Genomic DNA, 21,074 nt, shown 5'->3' with positions numbered 1-21,074 from the left:
ACATTTTGTTTTCAGTAATAATTTTCTAATAATTGTTATCTTTGAGTTAAACTGAACAATAAAACTATAATCATTTATCACGTAATAGATACACAATCTGATTAGGGAGGAATTTAGAGACATTAATAGCATGCAGCTATTTGGTTTTCATGCCTCACTTTTTATCAGAAATGCGGGACAGTAAGAACTGATTTAAAAAGAACTGAGTGCTGAGACCAAAGTCCCCAAAGTCCCTGCACTTGGGAGTCTAAGGTGAAAGGATGACTTGAGCCCCAGTTTCCAATCAAAGTAAGCAACAATCAGACCCTGTCAGAGAACTAAGAGCAAGATTAAATGCAAGTAATAAAAATGCACAATCATTGAGGAAATGAACTTCTCTAAATTAACAAGGTTGTCTGTCTGTCTGTCACGTGTGTGGGTGCTTGTGGAGTCCAGAGAGAGTTAAGGGCCTCTGCAGGCAGAGTTAGCGGCGGTTATAACCAGTCTGAGATGAGTACTGGGCCCTAATGTGGGTCCTCTAGGAAACCATTACATGCTCTTGACTGCTGAGCCAGCTCTGTAGCCCCCAGAAATTCACTTCTGTAGAGGTGGAGTTCTGTGGGCCTTCAACTACGTCCACACAACCTGGCTCTTTCAGGCACATACCAACATGTTCAGCAATGGATGCCAAGGAGCCTCTGGAGCGCTCTGACTCTGGTATGGATTTCCATGTTTTTGCTGTTTCAGATCTGAAGTGGAAAAAGTAATAACAAGATGAACTATAACGTGGATACTACAATAACTGACAATAAGTGGACATTCTTAGACAAGTCTTCCCTCTTCTCTGAGGAGGTGCTTCAAACAGCTGCCACCTTACACAGCCAAGCCTGTTTCTGGCCCTTGTCATTCTCTGTGGATGAACTCCACGAGAACAGTAGAGATCACCAGGCACCAGGCCACACTACCTAGCCTTTCTACCTACAAATTCATCTAGATTTATAACCACTCAACTTCTTCTCCTCCTGCTAGCTGAGGGCAAGAAGTATGCCTTTTATTTTCCTTTCCTTGTTTTGTATGTATGCCTCAACCATTAAAACCCAAAATCACACACACATATGTTCTCTCTCTCTCTCTCTCTCTCTCTCTCTCTCTCTCTCTCTCTCTCTCTCTCTCTCTCACACACACACACACACACACACACACACACACACAGTCTCTCTTGTTCTGAAGAGATAAAGGTGAAGCCAGTCTTGTTCACCCTAGGCACATACTCTGAAACTGGAGTTTTGGTGGGTGCTGGGAATCCAGTCTCAGTCCTCTGCAAGAGCAGCCAAGTGCTGGAAATCACTGAGCCACCTCTCCAGCCTCAACAATTTCCTTCAAATTTTATTTATCAACTCTTACTATCTTGGAGGGTTAGTATGTGCAGCACCGGGGTCCGTGTGTGGAGGTCAGAGGACACTCTGCTGAACTGATTCTCTGCTCCCACCGTTCTCTGGGGTCAGGGGTCAAACTCAAGTTGTTAGATTTGCATGACAACTGCTTTGCTGGCCAAGCTGTCTCACCTCGCCTTCTTTTTAAAAAATTGTAAAAATTATTTTCAATTCTGTGTCTCTGTGTGTAGGTGTCTGTGTGTACGTGTGTTTACATAAATGTAGGTGTCCAAAGAAGACAGAGGCACTGGAGCTTCCTGGAACTGGAGTTACAGATGGTTGTGAGCCATCCAATGTGGGTGCTGGGAATTGAACCTGGGTCCTCTATAGGAGCAGTATGTGTTCTTAATTACGGAACCATTTCTCTAGCCTTTGTTTTCTTTTCTTTCTTTTTCCCTTTCCGTCTTTCTTAATATATATATATATATATATGAATATATATGGGTGTTTGGCCTACACGTATGCCTGCACACTGTGTGCATGCAATGCCTGCAGAGGCCAGAAGAGGGCATCAGATCCCCTGGAAGAGCAGCCAGTGCTCCTAGGTGCTGAGCTATCTCTCTAAGCTCCCTGGGTGGGGGTGGGGGTGGGGTGGATAATACATAGAATTGCACTATGTATACCAGGGTAATCTAAAAATATGTAGCCTAGGTTGGTCTAGAACTCATGGTCCTTAACCTCTTGAGTGTTGGGATTACAGGCAGGCAATACCATACTCAGCAAAGCATTTGGTTTGTTCCTATTTTCTTATATCAATGCAGGTTAAAAACACACAGCTGAAGTAGGGTCTCGTTATGAAGCCTTAGCTGACCTGGAATTCACTATGTAGAACAGGCTGGTCTTGAACTCACAGAGCTCCATCTACTAGCCCCTGCCTCCTAGTGCTGGGACTAAAGGCGTGAGCTACCACACCCTATCTTGTGGGTTTGTTTTTTTCCTGAGTTTCAGTAGTAGTTAAAACACAGAGTCTTGTGCGTGGTAGGCAAGTGTTCTACCACTAAGCTGTCCTAGCCCTCCAAATACTTTAAAAACAACTTTAAAGGCCCACATCTTCTCACAGTAAAATAAGTGAATACAAAGCTTTTACGGTGGCTTTTGCTTAACTTTCCAGTCTCTCCTGACTCCAGCAATACCCTATCACATTTACCTTTTATGGTCTGCCCACTGGCTCTCTCTTCATCATGCATGAATGCTCTTCCCTTTCACATTTCCTTGTTTCTCAGCTGTACTCACTGGCCTCTTACCCACTGTCCAAACCATTTAGATGTTATAACTTGACTTTGTAATCTAGTATAACATATATTCTACTACTGCTACCTGTGTCTTCTGTATTTTTTACTGGGTGTACAATATTCTATTACCTGAATAGAACCATAATCTACTGAGATATTTTACTCATTTTTGGAATTAAAGATTATTTCCAATGTCTTATGACTATAAATAGATACTACGATAAACACAAAGGGTGTTATAATAAATATACTATGCAAATAGTTTTTGGTATTATATATATTATCAAGCTTATTTTTTTTTGACATGAGGTTATAGAGTTAAAGGTTACAGATATCTTTGCCTTCTAAAACATTGCCTTGTTTTTCAAAAGATCTACAACTAATTCTCCTGCTACTACCACCAATGCTGAGATACTATTTCCCTGCACCCACCAGGCTGCAGGTTAAAAACACATATTGCCAATCTGTACTTTATGCATTTAATTTGTACTTATCATATGCAACACTTTATATTTGTTAGAAACAACAGTATTTTTACTTGTATAACTTACTGTCACTTAAAAGATAACTCCTACTAAAACTCTTTCCTTTTTCGTTCTCAAATAAAGCAGAATACATGTAAGTTAAGTTCCTACCTGTGTAGTGGGTGGGGCTTGATTTTGGGTTTTTCAGAAACAGAGGAGAGAGTTTTAATTTGAAGTTTGGATGTTGGTGATGTGTCCAAATCTTGGCTAAGCTCACCTTCAGTTTTCTTAATGAATTCATCGTAAGTCTAAGTTTAGAAGAGTTAGAGGAGTTATTATGCAGAATGTTTTATTTTAAATCATAAGGGTATTTAAAATTTTTAAATAGCATAATTTAAACATTAAACCAGTAAAAAGACAGAACATAAAGATTTCCCTCCTTGTTCCCTACCACATCTTCAACAACTGCAAAAAAGGAGAAAGAAATGATAGTTTCAATCCAAAGCTAAGTATTATGAAATGGTAATACAAACCCAGACACATTAAAAACTTGTTATATGCTATTTTCTAAAGGATACACTATTATTTTGTGGCTTTTTTTACAGGAGGGTAGTTGAAGTAGGGTCTCACTATGTAGCCTTAGCTGACCTGGAATTCACTATGTAGAACAGGCTGGCCTTGAACTCACAGAGCTCCATCTACCAGCCCCTGCCTCCTAGTGCTGGGACTGAAGGTGTGAGCTACCACACCCTACTTTGTGGGTTTGTTTTTTTCCTGAGTTTCAATGGTAGTAAATTTCTTAAGATATAGTAAGTACTTGAGGGAAATTGAGTGTAACCAGTCGGACGGTCGGAATTACTAACATGTTGCCTGGTTATTAAAAAACACACTCTTTACTAGTCACCAGAACTTCACTGCTCATAACTATCATTAGTATGGCATCCAAGATGGGCTCTCTACCTATTATGTCTGTTCTCCTTTTGGAGGGCTAAACTCACTTGTACAACTCTATTGATGTAGTAGCTGAAAACAAGAGTTAAGCACTTTTTATCCAGGATGTATCGATGTCTGGCCTAAACTAGGTTGTTAATAAGTGTTTACAGAATGAAAGAAAGATTGTTAAAGGCTCCATTTTAATTGCTACAGATTCTTAATGTCTAGACTAAAATCCCTACTTTTATAACTCTTATCCATATTATCTTCAACTGAATTATCAATGTTTGATAAATTCTGATATTAATCATTAACTAAACATACACGGCCCATCCAGCTAGGTCTACATAGAAGGCATAGCTACTCAGATCCGAAAGCAATACCGATCTAAGTTTAGTTCACTTATTAAATGGTGACCCATAAAGTCCACTAAGTCTTTTTTCATATAAATTGTCATGTATATTTCTCTATGACATAATATAATTTCAAAACTTAAATATATAACTCTCTTTCATTTTTATTTAGCCATTTAGCCAAATACTGAATGAGATGGATCATATAGCACTTTTCTAGAGATTTTCTATCAATGAATATTTTTTGAACTTTCAGACAGGATTTTGGTATGTAGCACAGGCTTGGCTCAAACTTGAGATCCTCCTGCTTCATGTTCTGAGTACTAGAATCATATTAATGAACATTTTTTAGCAATACTGTTTATTCTTATTTCCAGTATTACTTTAATGGCTCAGAGTTGCATGACCAGTCAGATAACGCCCAAACTCCTTAGTCTAGCCTCTCCTGTCCTGTCCCCTTCATTTATAACTTGTTTTCCCACTGCATTCCAACATGAACTCACAGCACAGTCACTGTGTCTGCTGATGTGTACTTGTATCCCCTGGAGCCAGGGTTTCCGTAGCTAGCTCAGAATGATCTGGAACTCCCTGTATGGGGCAGGTTGGTTTGAACTCCCACTTCTGTTTCAGTCTCTTAAAGCTAATTATAGGAATGTTTGGCTATCCAGGATCTGGTCATTATCATAACCACTTTTCTAACTTTGAAACACCATGCAAGTTATGATGCCTGCTCTGTCTCCACATGATGTACATGTGCAAATGTTTATTCCACATTTATTAACAGGCTTATTTTCATGGAAAGATTTAAAATTTGGAATTAGAAATAGAATCCTGCCTTTTTCACCTATGGGTTGTGTGTCCCTGGATAAGTCCTTAATCTTATTAAAACTCAGTTTCCTTATCTGTGCAACAGTGGTAACACCCATACTTCATTGCTATGACGATTAAATAAAAATACATTCAATTATCTGAGTTTCCCACATATAAAAATAGTCATCTTAGTTTCATAAGAAAACTAGTAAACAAACATAGGAAGAACTGTGTTGAACAACAAAGATCAATGGGTAAAAATTAATTAAAAGGATGGAAAATTTGTGGCTCAACACAGCAATGCACTTTTTCTCATTTGGTAAACTTAAGGCCGAAGAGTTTCAACTGTTTTGAAAACTTTAAAATGTCCATATCTGGACAGCTTCCTCTGGTGGTGACCTGAGACCAGATTCTTGTCATTTAGCAGGCGGTTCAGATGGACTCCATTATGACACTGTGATTTAGGACAACAAGGGCTAGGGCAGCAGAGATAGGTTGGGGGAGGCAGGGAGAGGCTGGGAGGGGTGGGGAGGCAGGGAGAGGGTGGGGAGGCAGGGAGAGGTTGGGGAGGCAGGGAGAGGTTGGGGGAGGCAGGGAGAGGTTGGGGGAGGCAGGGAGAGGTTGGGGGAGGCAGGGAGAGGTTGGGGGAGGCAGGGAGAGGCTGGGAGAGGTGGGGAGGCAGGGAGAGGGTAGGGGAGGCAGGGAGAGGGTGGGGGAGGCAGGGAGAGGTTGGGGAGGCAGGGAGAGGTTGGGGGAGGCAGGGAGAGGGTGGGGGAGGCAGGGAGAGGGTGGGGGAGGCAGGGAGAGGTTGGGGAGGCAGGGAGAGGTTGGGGAGGCAGGGAGAGGTTGGGGGAGGCAGGGAGAGGTTGGGGGAGGCAGGGAGAGGTTGGAGGAGGCAGGGAGAGGTGGGGAGAGGCAGGGAGAGGTGGGGAGAGGCAGGGAGAGGTGGGGGGAGGCTGGAAGAGGTGGGGGGAGGCAGGGAGAGGTTGGGGGAGGCAGGGAGAGGTTGAGGAGAGGCTGGGAGAGGTTGGGGGAGGCAGGGAGAGGTTGGGGGAGGCAGGGAGAGGTTGGGGGAGGCAGGGAGAGGTTGGGGGAGGCAGGGAGAGGTTGGGGGAGGCAGGGAGAGGTTGGGGGAGGCAGGGAGAGGTTGGGGGAGGCAGGGAGAGGTTGGGGAGGAAGGGAGAGGTTGGGGAGGCAGGGAGAGATGTGGGGAGGCAGAGAGAGGTGGGGAGGCAGCAAGAGGTTGAGGGGGCAGGGAGAGGTTGGGAAGGAACAAACAAACTTGAAAGTGAGAGAGACAGAGGGAAAGAGAAGAGGGAGAGGGAGACAGACAGACAGAGAGACAGAGAGACAGAGAGATGGACATCTGCAGGAAATCAGGCAGAGGCAACAGTGACTAAGAGACTATGATAATGCAGGTAAAGGCTTCAAACGCTAACCAGGGCCCTAGACTGCGGGCAACGGGAATGGAATGAATGCGGAGGCACCTGGAAAAAGAGCATTCAGTGGGAACGGGGACTGGAGGAGGACACAGGAGGAGAGATCAGCAGCAAAATTCGATCTCTAGTGTCAGGTAGATGTAGTGTCTAGATGCTAGAGCTTAGGAGGAGAGTCAACTGAAAGCCATTGTCTAGGGGCTGTCCTAAATTAGCTCCAGGACTGTAATAATTATGTGGTCTACTTGCAAGTAAAAGAGAGAGAAAAGGTTACAAAAATTTTAGTATCTAGATCTATCTGTTTGTCTATCCATCCATTCATCCATCTTAATGTTTTTAAGAGAATATGGATAATCTTTCTCACAACCATAATCTTAATCAGAAAAAAGGTACTTTAGTATTCAATACTGTAATATTTGGGGCACCTTCGGATTTATTTTTAAAGACGATAAAATACGACACACATGGCTCCTGAAAATCCCCATCCACTACTTTCCTAACACACTGCAACAGCTGCGCTTCCCCGTCACCTTACCTCCAGCTGTCGGAGCAGACTGGCCTCTTGGGCTTTCAGCCTTTCCTTCTGCCTTTTCCTCTGCTCCTTCTTCAGCTGCTCCACAACTGACCTTCTCTTCCGCAGCTCCTCCTTCAGAGCTCTGATCCTACCTTCAATGTCACTCTGGTCAGATGTAGTTTCTGAAAGACACCAAATCTTTTCATTCATTTCAACAAAGAATCAAGTTAACTCAGTAATAAAGAAAAGCTGTAATGCTTAGAGTTAACATTTAATTTAAAAAGTTGAGCTTCTGAAAAATGTTGTTAATAAAATGTGTGCTTACTTTTCCATTGATCTTTCTTTTTCCTTAGTCTTCCTAATTACTTTCTAATTTCTGATGGTACTATTTGTTTTTCTTTATTTTACTCATAATGATTGTGAAGAATGTATGTGTGTGTACGATGTGTGTGTACGATGTGTGTGCATGAATTCGGGTACATGTATGGAAGCCAGGGGACAACTTTTGGGAGTTGATTCTCTCTTCTATTGTGGGTTCCAGGGACTGAATTCAGGTTGTCAGGCTTTCGAAGCAAGCATTCTTAATCCAGAAAGCAATCTTGTCAGCTCAGGATTTGAAGCTGTAACTAGATGCTGAAAAACCCTATCTTAGCAAGATACGTGGTTGAAGTTTAAATTTTTATGTCAGTGAAATTTGTACATTCTATAAAAAATGACTTCTGGTGCCAAGACATTCATACAACTGTCCTTAGACATTAAAGTCAAATTAGGATAAAACTAAAATTTTATATTTTCAAATTGTGACTCCTATTATCACATAAAAAGAGGAAAATATACCCTATTGCACTCTTTCTTTGAAAGATTTTAAAATCACTCAAATGATGCTGGTTCAACTTTGTTTCTCCCTGGTAGTTTAGATCTGCACATGAGAGGCCCAGTCATGGCAACATCATGAGAAAGCACTTCATTATAACCTGTCATACACAAGCTATGAAAACAAACAGGCACCATTTAAAGGCACTGCGTATTTCACTGCACCCAGAAATTACACAGTGACTATTCCTCCTCACACCTCCTGAATCACACACTGATCGCATTTCCACACACTAATGCTCAGTGAAACACTAAATAAACTTGCAATAACAATACTATCAGACTGAAGCCTCAAGGCTAATATGTATATGTTCCATCTTGAGACAAGGTTTTTATCAGGTACTTTAGATTAAGTTACCTAAGAACTAAAGAGTTCACTGAAATGCAAATGACTGTTGTCTCTTTAAAATGGTGGGATCCAAATATCTGGGCTACAAAGCACCGCTGAGTTCCTGTGATCCCTTTAACACTGACTTAACGCATACTGAAAAAATCAGTGATGAGAGCAGGGCAACCGAGCACCTTCTTCACATGCCTTCTCTTAATTCCTTAAGAAAGTAACTGGTTTTAAGTCGAAAGTTCTACGTGCTTGGGGTTAGCTTTACACTCAGTCAATTAATGGCTCTAGCATGGAGCACTGCAGTCTGGGTTAAAAATCACCATCTTTCCTAAGATCAAATATGAATCTCTAATTCTCTAGTCTGATGAGTTATATGCTTCTAAGCCAAGAATGTCAGACATGCCCGTAACCCCAATCCTAGGGAGGTGGAACCAGGAGGCCAGCATGAGCTACAGGACATCCTGTCTCAACAAACCAAGAGTTACATGCCCTGGAAGCTTGAGATGTTGCCTTGTCAAGTGCAGGAGACCACACTTAAACTCTGCTCTCCAGATCATTTTCCATCAATGTATTTTTAAAACTGCATGTCAGCTATGACCTATAATAAAATTATGTTTAGAGTCTATGGTTTTGAAGAATTAACAGCAGCTGATGAAAAACTTGGGAGTTTTTAGATGAAGACCTTGAAGAGTATTTACAGTTTCAACTTCTGAAGAAACTAAAGGCAAGCAAATGAAAGGCAATCAGAGACTCTGATATGATGAGAATACATCATAAATCTGCCTTCATCTATTACTACACTCAGTCCTTATCAACAGATAATCTTTCTACACATTTTTTTTGAACCCAAGCAATTCTCTAGGTGAGTATTATTTTTACGGAATGCTCTGCCATAAGCATTATTTGAGAAGAGAAGGAGATGGGAAGGAGGAGGCAAACGACACTTTAGTTTGTCAAGATGAACAGACGTGGTTTGGTCGGAAGTGTTTGCTCGGGTTTCTGATTACCTCTCACACACTGACTGTACTGACTTGCTAACAGGATTCCCTTTTAACCCTACCACATTAAAACCGACTACTTCTTCAAATACTATTTATAATAATGTCCTCATGAAGAGCTACATCTCACCTATAATACAGAAATCTCAGCTATTTTTCTAAAATTACTTTTTCTTACTTAAGTTTTAGCAATAAAAGTATCACAAATATTATCACTGATCTCTAACATCGAACTCATTGAAAGCTGGTTAAGGCATCACCTTGTTGCTTCCAGTGGAAAAGAGAATGCAGTATGGGAAGCAAACTTGAAGATTATCAGTAAGTAACAGATCCAAAGCAGAAGCCCAGGTTTCCAAGTACACACCCAGTTCATGTCTAGTGACTGTACTCTACCAGAGTAAGTCTGCACTAGAACATGGAAAAACAAACTTATGCAAGTATTAATAAACATAAAAGATAATAATTTCAACTGTTTGACCTTACAATTCTATTACTATCAATCTCTCAGCTTTAAAAAATATTGTATATATTTCTTAAAGCATTATTTACAATTGTGAAAAATTTAAGAAAATCTAGATAACCACCAGGAAAACAGCTGAATTATGGTACATCATCTACCCTTTAAATATGTGTATGTATGTTCATATGGGTGTGGGTGCACATGCATGTGTTTGTATATGGTAGAGGCCAGGGGTCAACCTTGGGTGTTTTTCTTCAGGCACATCCAATTTGTTTTCTGAGACATGGTTTCTTGCCAAACAGGCTAGACTAGCTGGTCAAGAAGCTCAGAGATCTGCCTCTCTCCACTTCCCTGGGCCAGCATTACAATCACACACCACTATACCAGTTTCCCTTATACATGGGTTCTAGGAATTGAACTGAGGTCTCCACACTTGCGGCAAGTACATTCCTGACTAAGCTACTTCTTCAGTCCACCATCTCTCACAACAACTGATCCATTTCTACTAAAATAAAATAAACACCGACTCAAATGACCTCAAACGGCAATATATGCTTATCACTTTAATTAGTATGGCAATACTCAATATTGCATTAATTTTCCTCACATTTCTAATAAACACAGCACTTCTCTTTTAGATATGCTTCCCAACAAACGTCTGAAGCCTTGCAGGGTAGAAGTTCTTCAGTCTTTCAAAATAACACCCAACAGAGACACGAAGAGAAGAGGTGTAGGCAAACACAAGCAAGCTGTCACTTCTCCACACTGCACCTTTGAGATTTGTGCCATCATTTCCCACAACCTTCTATCCTCATGCTTTATTAATAACTCACTGAAAAAAATAATAAATACCCACCACATGAAATGAACAGTACCCATGAGGCACTGGTGTTACCAATGTTAAGCAAACGCAGAAGCTACTCCCCAGGTCATTCCAGACCTGGTGGGCCAAGGCCAGCTACCAGTTGTGCTGTACAAGTATGGCACACTGAAGTACAGAGTGCTGTGGGAACACGAAGATGGTGTCTGACACAGGAAAAAGGAAAGACATTTCCATGAAATAATGTCCACTAACACAAGAGAATCAAGTTAGTTACAATTTGTAGAATGAAGGAGATAATTATCAATGATAATCACTCAGCAAGAAAAAGAAAAAAAAATGATAATCACAAATGCAACAAAGGAAAACAGAGTACTAGCATGTGGTCAAAGTTTTTTAAAGGAGAACTCAAAAACAAAGACAAGAAACTCACTGCACCCTTACCTGACTGTGTCACAGACAGTGATTCATCTGACCAACTGTAACTGGGTTGATGAGACTTGACAGGCAGGTGACAGTGTCCTTCAGTCCTAGGACTTCCTTTGCTAGACTCTTGCTTTGACACAGATAAACAGCTTTTGGGAGGTGACTGTTCAAACAGAAAGCCAAACAGGAATTATTCTGTCATAAAACTGAACTTATATTTAAAATACATTTTATAACATTTTTATACCAAGTGAACACCAAATTTAGTAATTTACATAATAAGTTGAATATATTGAATTTTAACACAACTTTATATAATTTCACAAAAGGTTAAAAAAAGTTTACTAATTCTATTAAAGGCTTTTTCTTTTTCTTCTTTAACTCAATTTCTTTCTTTAAAAAAAATTAATTTCATGTCCACTCATGTTTTACCTGCATGTATGTCTGTATAAAGCTGTCAGATTCCTTGAAACTGGAGTTATAGGCAGTTATGAGCTACCACACGGGTGCTGGGAGTTTAACACGGGTCCTGTGGAAGAGCAGCCAGTGCTCTTAACCACTGAGCCCCTGTAACTCAGTTTCTTGATTAGCATAAAATATTGGGTTTCATTATATTCTCATAATTTAAGCTGGGTTCTCACTCTGAAGTCAGGTGGCCTAGAAATCACTATGTAGCCCATACTGGCCTAACTTGTGGCAATCACCCTGCCTTGTGCCTGAGTGCTGGGATACAGACATGAACAACCACATCTGGCTAATTTTACCTTTCTTGTTTTGTTTTGGGGGACAGGGGGTGTGGTTGGGTGTGGTGGGGGGTGGGAGGTAGGGTAGGAACCTAATTTTTCTTAAAGACAGAAAATAAGTTATGAAATAACATGCTTAAAAATTATAGTAAATTACAAATGGCTAATATGTTGGTGATATTTACTCTCCTTATCCACTTAATTAAAAATTACTAAAAATGTACTATTTTTTTTTTTATGAGAGGATAGAAAAAAATGGTGTGAGACTGTCCACAAAGACATGGACATTTTACTTTCCACGAAAGGCAAAGTTTCTATCCTGTCATCAAAAGGAAGTGAGGACAGCTGACCTGAGTCCTGCCACCACCACTTTCTGTGTCTAGGACTTTCTTTGGACAGGTCTTTTAAAGAAATATTGTCCTTAGATTCACTTATTTTACATTATGTGTCTGAGTGTTCCGCTGTGTATGTATGTGCACCACATGTGTGAACTAGAGTTTTAGGTGGGTGTGAGTCACCATGTGGATGCTGGGAAGGAAGCTTGAGCCCTCTGCCAGTGCTCTCAACCACTGAGCCACCTCTCCAGCTCTTGGAGGGTCTTCACCTGCTGACCTTCAGAACAGGGATTTACACTGTTACCTACACTCTAAGGCAGTTGTGAGGGTTAAGTGAGGTCGTTCCTGTCAGGTACTTAGCATACTACCTGGTATTTGATAAGTATAAAATACTACTTTTTAATTATAAAAATCTACTTTAGTTCTATGAGTTCAAGGCCAGCCTGGTCTACAGAGCGAGATCCAGGAAAGGTGCAAAGCTACACAGAGAAACCCTGTCTCGAAAAACCAAAATAAAAAATAAAAATAAAAAAAAATCTACTTTAGTACATCACTTGTTTTAATTTCCTTTACACATTTTCTTCAGAAGGAAAAATGCCTATTTAATCAGCTTTGTGGTTAAAATGAAGCTAGTAACAATGCTAGGTAGAAGCTAATACATTTACAGGACTTAGAAATTAATAAAACTGTGTTAAAATGCACAGTTCAGTTACAAAGATCTCTAGACCACGGGAATTATACTATAAGTAAATTACCTATACCATAAGCCTATTATTACCATACAATAATTTAAAAAACCACTAGCATGATAATGAGAAGCCTTCTGTATTCTAAAAACATTTTTAAGTCTGTGCAAAAGAACATTAGCAATGTAGTATTTTCAACATAATGTGGAATCAGCTCTGCATTAACAATCAAAATTTTTTTTTTAAGATTTTATTTATGTATTATGTATACAGTGTTCTGCCTGCATATATGCCTTTACACCAGAAGAGGGCACCAGATCTCATTATAGATGGTTGTGAGCCACCATGTGGTTGCTGGGAATTGAACTCAGGACCTCTGGAAGATCAGTCAGTACGCTTAACCTCTGAGCCATCTCTCCAGCCCATCAAAATGTTTTTATGCTAAATCTTTCAGGTGCAAAAATGCTAAACACATTAATCTGACTAACTTTTCAATATGGAATCATACAACTAATTCTTCCCACCCATACTAAAAATGAGGATTCTGAGCTGGAGAGATGGCTCAGGGATTAAGAGCACTGGCTACTCTTGCATAGGACCTAGGTTCAGTACCCAGCACCCACAGTGGCTCATCACCATCTGTAGCTCCAGTTTCAGGAACTACTGTCCTTTTCTGGCTTCCTTGGGTACCAGGCACACAAATGGTGCAGACATACCAGCCAGCAAAACATCCATACACACAAAATAAAATAGTAATTTAAAGACAAAATTCTAACTACACATATCCCCATCTACATTTTTAAACATAAGGTTTGAACTGGGCCAGTAAGATGGCTCAGCAGATAAAAGCACTTGTTGCCAATCCTAGAACAACCTGAGTTCAACTGCTGGAACCCACATACATGGTTTAGGAGGAGAGAACTGACTCCTACAAGTTGTCTTCTGACTTTCACATGCAGACATACACAAGTACATAAGTAACTTTTTTTTTCAATAAAGAAGCTTTACTATTGCATTTGTTAGTATTTCATATTGCTATGCTAATATCTTAATCTCCTAGAAATCAATTTGAAAAGCAGATAAGTTTCTAACTTGAGTTTTTATCTATGAAGTACAGAATAAAAAAATACAGAGAATGTTATTCTAATAATTCCCAGTATAGTAATTGAAAACCATTCATATCAGATATTTTAAAGTGATAAAATCAACACTCTTATTCTGATTATGAATTAGTAATTATTAACTAAATTATAGCAAAGGCACTTTGGTATGTTTTAAGATCTTACTGCTTTTAAGACAAAGTGGATTTGCAAAAGAACTTGTCATGTTTCCACAAATAATCTTCAATGCTCTGTATGTGTGTGTGCACACGCATGTGTGCACATATGCACGCATACCATGTGCTGGTCAGAGGAGTTTGTAGGAGTCAGTTCTCTCTTTCCACCTTGAAGGTTCTAAGAATGAAACGCAGGTCATCAGACTTGGCAGCTAACACCCTTATTACCCACTGAGCCATCTCATTGGCCTTCTTACAGACTTTAGAATTTCTTCTATCTGTGCTGACTAGTTTTATGTCAACTTGACACAAGCTAGAGTCATTTGAGAGCAGGAAACTTCAACTGAGAAAATATCTCCATAAGATTAAACTGTATGGAAGCCTTTAGGGCATTTTCTTAATTAGTGATTGATGGAGGAGGGTCCAACTCACTGTTTGGTGCCATCCTGAGCTGGGTTTGGAAAGAAAGCAGGTAGAGCAAGCCAGTAAGCAGCACTCCTCCATGGCCTCTGCATCAGCTCCTGCCTACAGGTTCCTGTCCTGACTTCCTTAGAAGATGAACAGTGATGTGGAAGTGTAAGCAAAATAAACCCTCTCCTCCTCAACTGGTTACGATGTTTCATCACAGCAATAGTAATCTAACTAAGCCACTATCTCTTTAATATTATTAGCCTTGTTAATGTAGAATTTTAACTGCTACTAAAGCCAAATTCATATACTTATAAATATAAGCTTATTAAAAGTTTTATTTCTCTTCAAATGTTAAATCCTGTATGTTACAAGTATAGTGATAACCAATGCTACCATTAATAGGAATAATATAACTATCAGTAACATCTTCTAGACAGATTTTTTTTCCCAAAGGAGTTTTAAGATACAAATAGGCACTGGGTGGCACACACCTTTAATCCTAGCACTCAGGAGGCAAAGGCAGGCAGATCTCTGTTGAGTTCAGATCGAGGCCTGCTAGGTCTATAGAGCGAGTTCCAGGACAACCAGGACTGTCATACAGAGAAACACTGTCTCAAAAAAACAAAAACAAAACAAAACAAAACAAAATATATATATATAAATAGGCATTAACTTACATGTTTACTAGGAGAGGTAGATTCCAGTTCCTGTGAAAAAACCATTTCCTCAGTAAGTATACTGTGATCTGGACTCCCGGTCTGTGCTTGTACCATAGACTCAGAAGGTATGCATAGCACAGAAGGGCCGTCTAATTCTTCTGTAATACAATTTTCACTGTTTCGATGAGAGTAGGAAGGCACTGGAGATTCCTCTTCACTTGTTATTCCTGGAAATACAGGGTGAAAATGATAACTGTCCAATCTTTGTCAATGAACAAGTTAAATTTGTTACACTTTTGGTTTCCAGCATAAAACCACAATACTTCACATGCACTACTAAGTCTGTTCATCAGCAATTCTGGCTGATACCATTTGAGAGCGGGCATTTACTATGTATAACCAGTGACAATGACTGGCAATCTAAGCATGAGGGTGCAGAGCAATTACGATTCATAAACACACCCCCTTTGCAGTGGAAGCTGCTTCAGTCATTCATTTTGGAAATGATTTCGTACCTGGCTAGTCCAGGTCTTTCACACTGTCAGGTGTGGACCCAACACTTCCGTGTTTCCTCCCATCAACAACTACTGGAGAGTCCCTTCTTTCTCCGTAAGTCTGCGAAGTTGATGGTGGCATGTCAACTGTCCACAGATACAGGGTTACCTGTTCATAGTCTATTAATTGTACATCACGGAGTTCACTCTATTTTCATACATGTATATAATGTGTCAGACTCACCTACTGTCTCCTCTTGTTCTCTTCCTACTCTCACTGATCATCTCTCTCTTTCCAATGAATTCTCCTACTTTCAAAATTTTTTTCCAAAGTTTTTTTAGAAAAATTTATTTTTATTTATGTGTATGTGTGTTTGTGTGAATGTGTTATGTCTGTGTGGGTGCACAAGAAAGCCAGTGGAAAGCACTGGAGCCCTTGAAGCTGGAGTTACAGGTCAGTTGTGAGACACCTGACATGGGTGCTGGCAACAGAACTTGAGTCCTTTGAGGGTGGGAAGCACTCTTAACCACTGAGCCATCCATCTCTCTAGCACTGCCCTGCCCTGCCCTGCCCTGCCCTGCCCTGCCCCTTTTAAAGTGCTTCAGTTAATATAATCAGGGCCACATGCAAGAGCATGAATGAGTGGGGTGCTTGTTGATTTGGTTAGAGTCAGGGTTTCATATAGCCCAACCTGGCTTCAAACTTACTGTGAAGCTGAGCGTGACCTTGAACTTCTGATCCTCCTGCCCCCACTTTGGAGGCAGTCTTGTACCACCACATCCAGGTGCTGGGGGAGGAACCCAGGGCTTTATGCATTCTAAGCAAACATTCTAGCAGCTGAGTTACATCTCCAGCCCACAACTGAGTTTCATTTTTTGGATTTCCTAACCAATGACTTTGCTAAACTCATTCATTATTCTAATAAAGTGCAAATTGTGTGTGTGTGTGTGTGTGTGTGTGTGTGTGTGTGTGAGAGAGAGAGAGAGAGAGAGAGAGAGAGAGAGAGAGAGAGAGAGAGAGAGAGAGAGAGAGAGAAGGGGTATACGTGTATATCCATGTGCAGTTATATATGCCTGTGCACTCATGTGTGGAAACTAGGAAAGGTCAGGTGTCCTCTACCACTCTCTGCCTTACTCCTTTGAGGCAGCATCTCTCACTGAATCTGGAGCTGGCAGAGGTCTCTGCCCCCCACAGTTCTGGGATTATAAGCAGACATGGATGCTTGCCCAGCTTTTTACATGGGTGCTCAGATTCAAACTTAGGTTCTTATGCTTATGAGACAAGCACTCTTACCCAATGCACCATCTCTCCAGCACCAAATTCTGGGTGTTCTATGTGCATATCGTTATGAACTGTAAGTAATGAGAATTTTGCATCTCCCCCTCAGTCCATACAGCTTTTAATTGTTTTTCAAGCCTTACTGAACTTTCTAGAGCCTTCATACAATGCTTAATAAACATTTTCAAGGGGAAAGTTTTCTGTTTTATCACTAAGTATTCTATCTGTTTTAAGTCCGGGGGTTTTTGTTTAGTTTTGAATTAATACTATTTTGCTGGGTAAATACAGCTCTTCTCCATGTGTATTTTTATCTGAGGTTTATGCATGTGATCCTAAGTCTTTTTCTGAATCTACAGAAGTGATCTTGTAATTTTCCCTCTTTATTAGATTTGCATGCATAGCATTTAGGATTGAGAAGAACAGCTTTTTCCTGTTTCATGTTATTCTTCTATGGATTTAGCATTGAAGTTATATACTAATGTTATAAAGTAAGTTGAAAATGTATTTCATGTATTTCTTTTTTGTATTCTGTGGAAGTAAATAATTACATACTTGGGTTTTTCTTTTTTTTTCTTTTTTTTTTTTTCTTTTTTTTTGGTTTTTCGAGACAGGGTTTCTCTGTGTAGCTTTAAATCCTAGAACTCGCTTGGTAGCCCAGGCTGGCCTCGAACTCACAGAGATCCGCCTGGCTCTGCCTCCCGAGTGCTGGGATTAAAGGCGTGCGCCACCACTGCCCGGCTGGGTTTTCCCTTTTTGAATGTCTTTGACAAGCTGAATGGAAAAACAAACCTTCATGTTCATATTGACAAGAAGTTACTTATATTTTCTTAAAAAAAGTTGCACGTCACTCGTAGCTGCGTTGCCCTCTTCACTTTGAATCATTCCCATGAAAAAGGACTAAAATAAATCCACTATGCTGCGCTTCAGTCCGTACTCATTACCTTTCTGCTCTGTCCTCTGGCTCTCCAGCTCTCTCTTGGGAGTCTGGGGTTTTATCAGTTCTTTGTCCCAGGCAGCCAGAGCTTGTTTTTCCATCTGTCGGATCTCCGCTTCCTCTGCGTCCAAACGCCGCTTCCACTCCAGGAGCTCCTCCGCATGCTGCCGTCGCTGCATCAGCTTCTGTTCCCGCTTGGTCAGAAACCTGCAGTCACACGCCAAGACTGGTTAGGAAACCCACACACAGGCGGAGGTCACTTGTCACTCATGCCTCACCAACAAGCTGTGCAGAAGCAGGGCATTCACACCCCTCTCTCCCTGAGAAAAGTGTGAAAAGACAGACGCACGATGAGCAACTTACTGTTTAAATATGAGAAGATTAGTGTTTCCTTATAGGAGGTTGTCAGGGTAGTGAAGGAAACTAGTGTAAATTCAGAAAAAAATCTAAAGCCGATTTGAACAAACTTGACTGATACTGTTATTAAGTGACTTACATACTCATTTTTATAGGTGGTTCTTTTTTATAAAAGAGTATGTAAGAAATTTATTCTAAAAGCTCAGACCAGAAAACACACAAAACTCAAAACAATAAAGACCAAAAGCAACTATAAAAAAACAAACCCCAAATATGCAAGCAAACAAACAAACAAAATAATTATATCCCCTTTTGATTTATATTTTCAAATCTGGGCTCTGCTTTTACCTAAGAAATGCAATGTCAGGTGATCTTTTTTGTGTATGGAATGATGAGCACCATTTGGATGCCACACGTATATCAACTATTGACTTTCTAAGTAAGAAGATGCATTCATTAACTCCCTTGAGTCAATTTAACCTGATTTCTGAAATTAAATCTTATCTTGGGCCTAAAGGATTGGGAGAAATTATTGATTTAGGGGGGAAAAAAACCTTTGGTTAGTTGCGAGGCTACTAATTAACTGTCGACAAATAGATGTTGTGACTAATACAGATGGGCTGCTTTTATTACTGATGTTAGATCTGTAATGACAGCTAACCAAGGAAAAAGAATTCACACATCCAACAAGCAATAAAAGGCCGAGAGGAGCTGATGCCTCATTCTTAAATAATCATCATGTCATTTAGTGCGGAAACAGTAGGGTAAAGTCCATATGACATTTGACAAGAGGCCTCCAGGCTGCTGTTAAACAAACAAAAAAAAAGAAACAAAGAAAAAGCAAACAAAACAAACAAAAAGAACAGAGCATGCTCTATCGAAGAGTGCACTGAAAAAGGTGCAGTTACCTGACCAACTGGTTGTAGATATACAGCTGGAATTTGGGATGGAGGTTGGGGAAACAGACACTGAGAGAGGCCCAGTGGTGAGACGTAAAGACAGAGAAGAAGTAGTGAACAGGAGAGCAGTGTCTACAAAATAAGGAGGAAGAGTTTAAAATCAAGAGATCAAGAGGCAGGAGGAATGGGAAAGGGAAAGCAAAGAGTTGAATGAAGACCTTTTAATATGCGTCCTGAATATTACACGCTACTCAGTAAAGCAAATCTTTTTGTGTGACACACACAAACACATGTACTTTTATAGATCTTATCAATGAATTCTGAGTAAATGTGTCTTCTCAAACATTGCTTAGCCATCATCTACATTTTTCAGGTACATTTATTTGTTTATGAGAAAGTAATGAGGCTAAATACATTTTCAAGAAGTCTTAACACTGAGTAAACAATATGGCCATGCTCTAGTGCATCAGCAACTCTATGCACATACTAATCTTGAGCAACTGATTTTTATACCTGTACCTGTGTACTTTAAGCTAAAGTACTGCATTTGTTTTATTTAACCTTACCATCATGATCTAGCTTGAGAATAAAAATATAATCCAGTAAACCAATTTACAGAGTAGTATCTTAACTTTGACAACATAAACTACTAACAGAACATGCTGGAGATATCCTACTTTAAGTCTAACACAGGGTTACTTAAATAATAATACGGAAAATCAATACCCATTCTTTGAAATATCAGGATGTATAACTGAATAAAGTAAGGTAGTCTTCATAAATACTGTCAGCAAAGAATGTTATGAACAGTTCAATCATAAGAAGATTCCATATGTTAAAAGTTTTAAAGGTAGAGGAAACTCACTTTTCTTCTTTTGTAGTACTAAACAGATTACATACATAGATACAAGGACAAATAAGTCCAGTGACAGTTGGAAAGGCTAACCCTCTTTGACAGAGCATGCTCCTGTTCACATGCACACAACAGTGACTTGCAGATAAGGCAACATTTCACTATTGCCTTGAAAGGGCAAGGGTTAATATCAGTATGTCCCGGAAGGGAAAAAAATCTAGGTGTAAATCAAGCCATGGAATTCTTTCTTTTTTTTTTTTTTCCTGAAGGCACATACATCTTGTTTATATATGTCTTAGACAAAACACTGTCTTTTTCTTTTTTTAAGATTTATTTATTATGTATACAGCATTCTGCCTGAACAACAGAAGAGGGGACCAGATCTCATTATAGATAGATGGTTGTGAGCCACCATGTGGTTGCTGGGAATTGAACTCAGGACCTCTGGAGGAGTAGCCAGTGCTCTTAACTTCTGAGCCATCTTTCCAGCCCCTAGAAGACTGTCTTAATGTCTGTTCCTCCACACATAGCATTTCATCACTCCATTTATCTACACATACACACACATTGTCTTTATATCTGGATTGCCTTGATTTTCTGCACTGAACTTTATGGAAAAGCATTTCTGTAAATTTCAAAAAGACACTGCAACATCCCTTGCCATTCTTTATGAATGTACATTTATTTTGATGCTAATTATAAAAATATTATGCAAAATAAAATTCATTTTAGTTAAGGTTAAAAAATTTATTTATAATATTCAAATCTCACCCACCCTTTTAAGTGTAAAACTGTTAAATGCATGCCTGACCTAGCACAGAGAGTATAATAGTGTTGGAACACATAAAACAAGTTTTTAAAAAATGTATAGGTAACATTTTTTTTCCTAACCTTTTAGAGAAAACAATTTTTTCTCTATCAGAACAAGAACTGACATTTGTCATTTATAAAGATCAAACATATTCAAAATCTCTATGTTAAAAATGAAGAAGAGAAATGGCTAATATAAAATGAACAGTTTAAAAAGAGTATAAGAAATTATACACTTGAAACATCTTCCCAGAAACACATTTCCTT

The 21,074-nt window shown here is 39.7% G+C and overlaps 1 protein-coding gene across 1 annotated transcript in view; it reads right to left on the bottom strand.

The window, feature by feature from the left end:
- Cep350 (centrosomal protein 350) overlaps positions 1–21,074 on the bottom strand; it is a 153,832-nt gene that overhangs the window by 25,110 nt on the left and 107,648 nt on the right. Inside the window, exons 28-33 of the mRNA XM_059280711.1 lie at positions 17,896–18,095; positions 15,200–15,408; positions 11,090–11,234; positions 7,176–7,336; positions 3,280–3,416; positions 646–728 (exon numbers count right to left, since the gene is read on the bottom strand). Of these exons, the coding sequence (XP_059136694.1) occupies positions 646–728; positions 3,280–3,416; positions 7,176–7,336; positions 11,090–11,234; positions 15,200–15,408; positions 17,896–18,095 (935 nt within the window). The remainder of the gene's footprint in view (positions 1–645; positions 729–3,279; positions 3,417–7,175; positions 7,337–11,089; positions 11,235–15,199; positions 15,409–17,895; positions 18,096–21,074) is intronic.

The sequence above is a fragment of the Peromyscus eremicus genome, chromosome 15 (genome assembly GCF_949786415.1).
Source record: "Peromyscus eremicus chromosome 15, PerEre_H2_v1, whole genome shotgun sequence".
Lineage (NCBI taxonomy): Eukaryota > Metazoa > Chordata > Mammalia > Rodentia > Cricetidae > Peromyscus > Peromyscus eremicus.
This window is presented reverse-complemented; position numbering and strand designations above follow the sequence as displayed.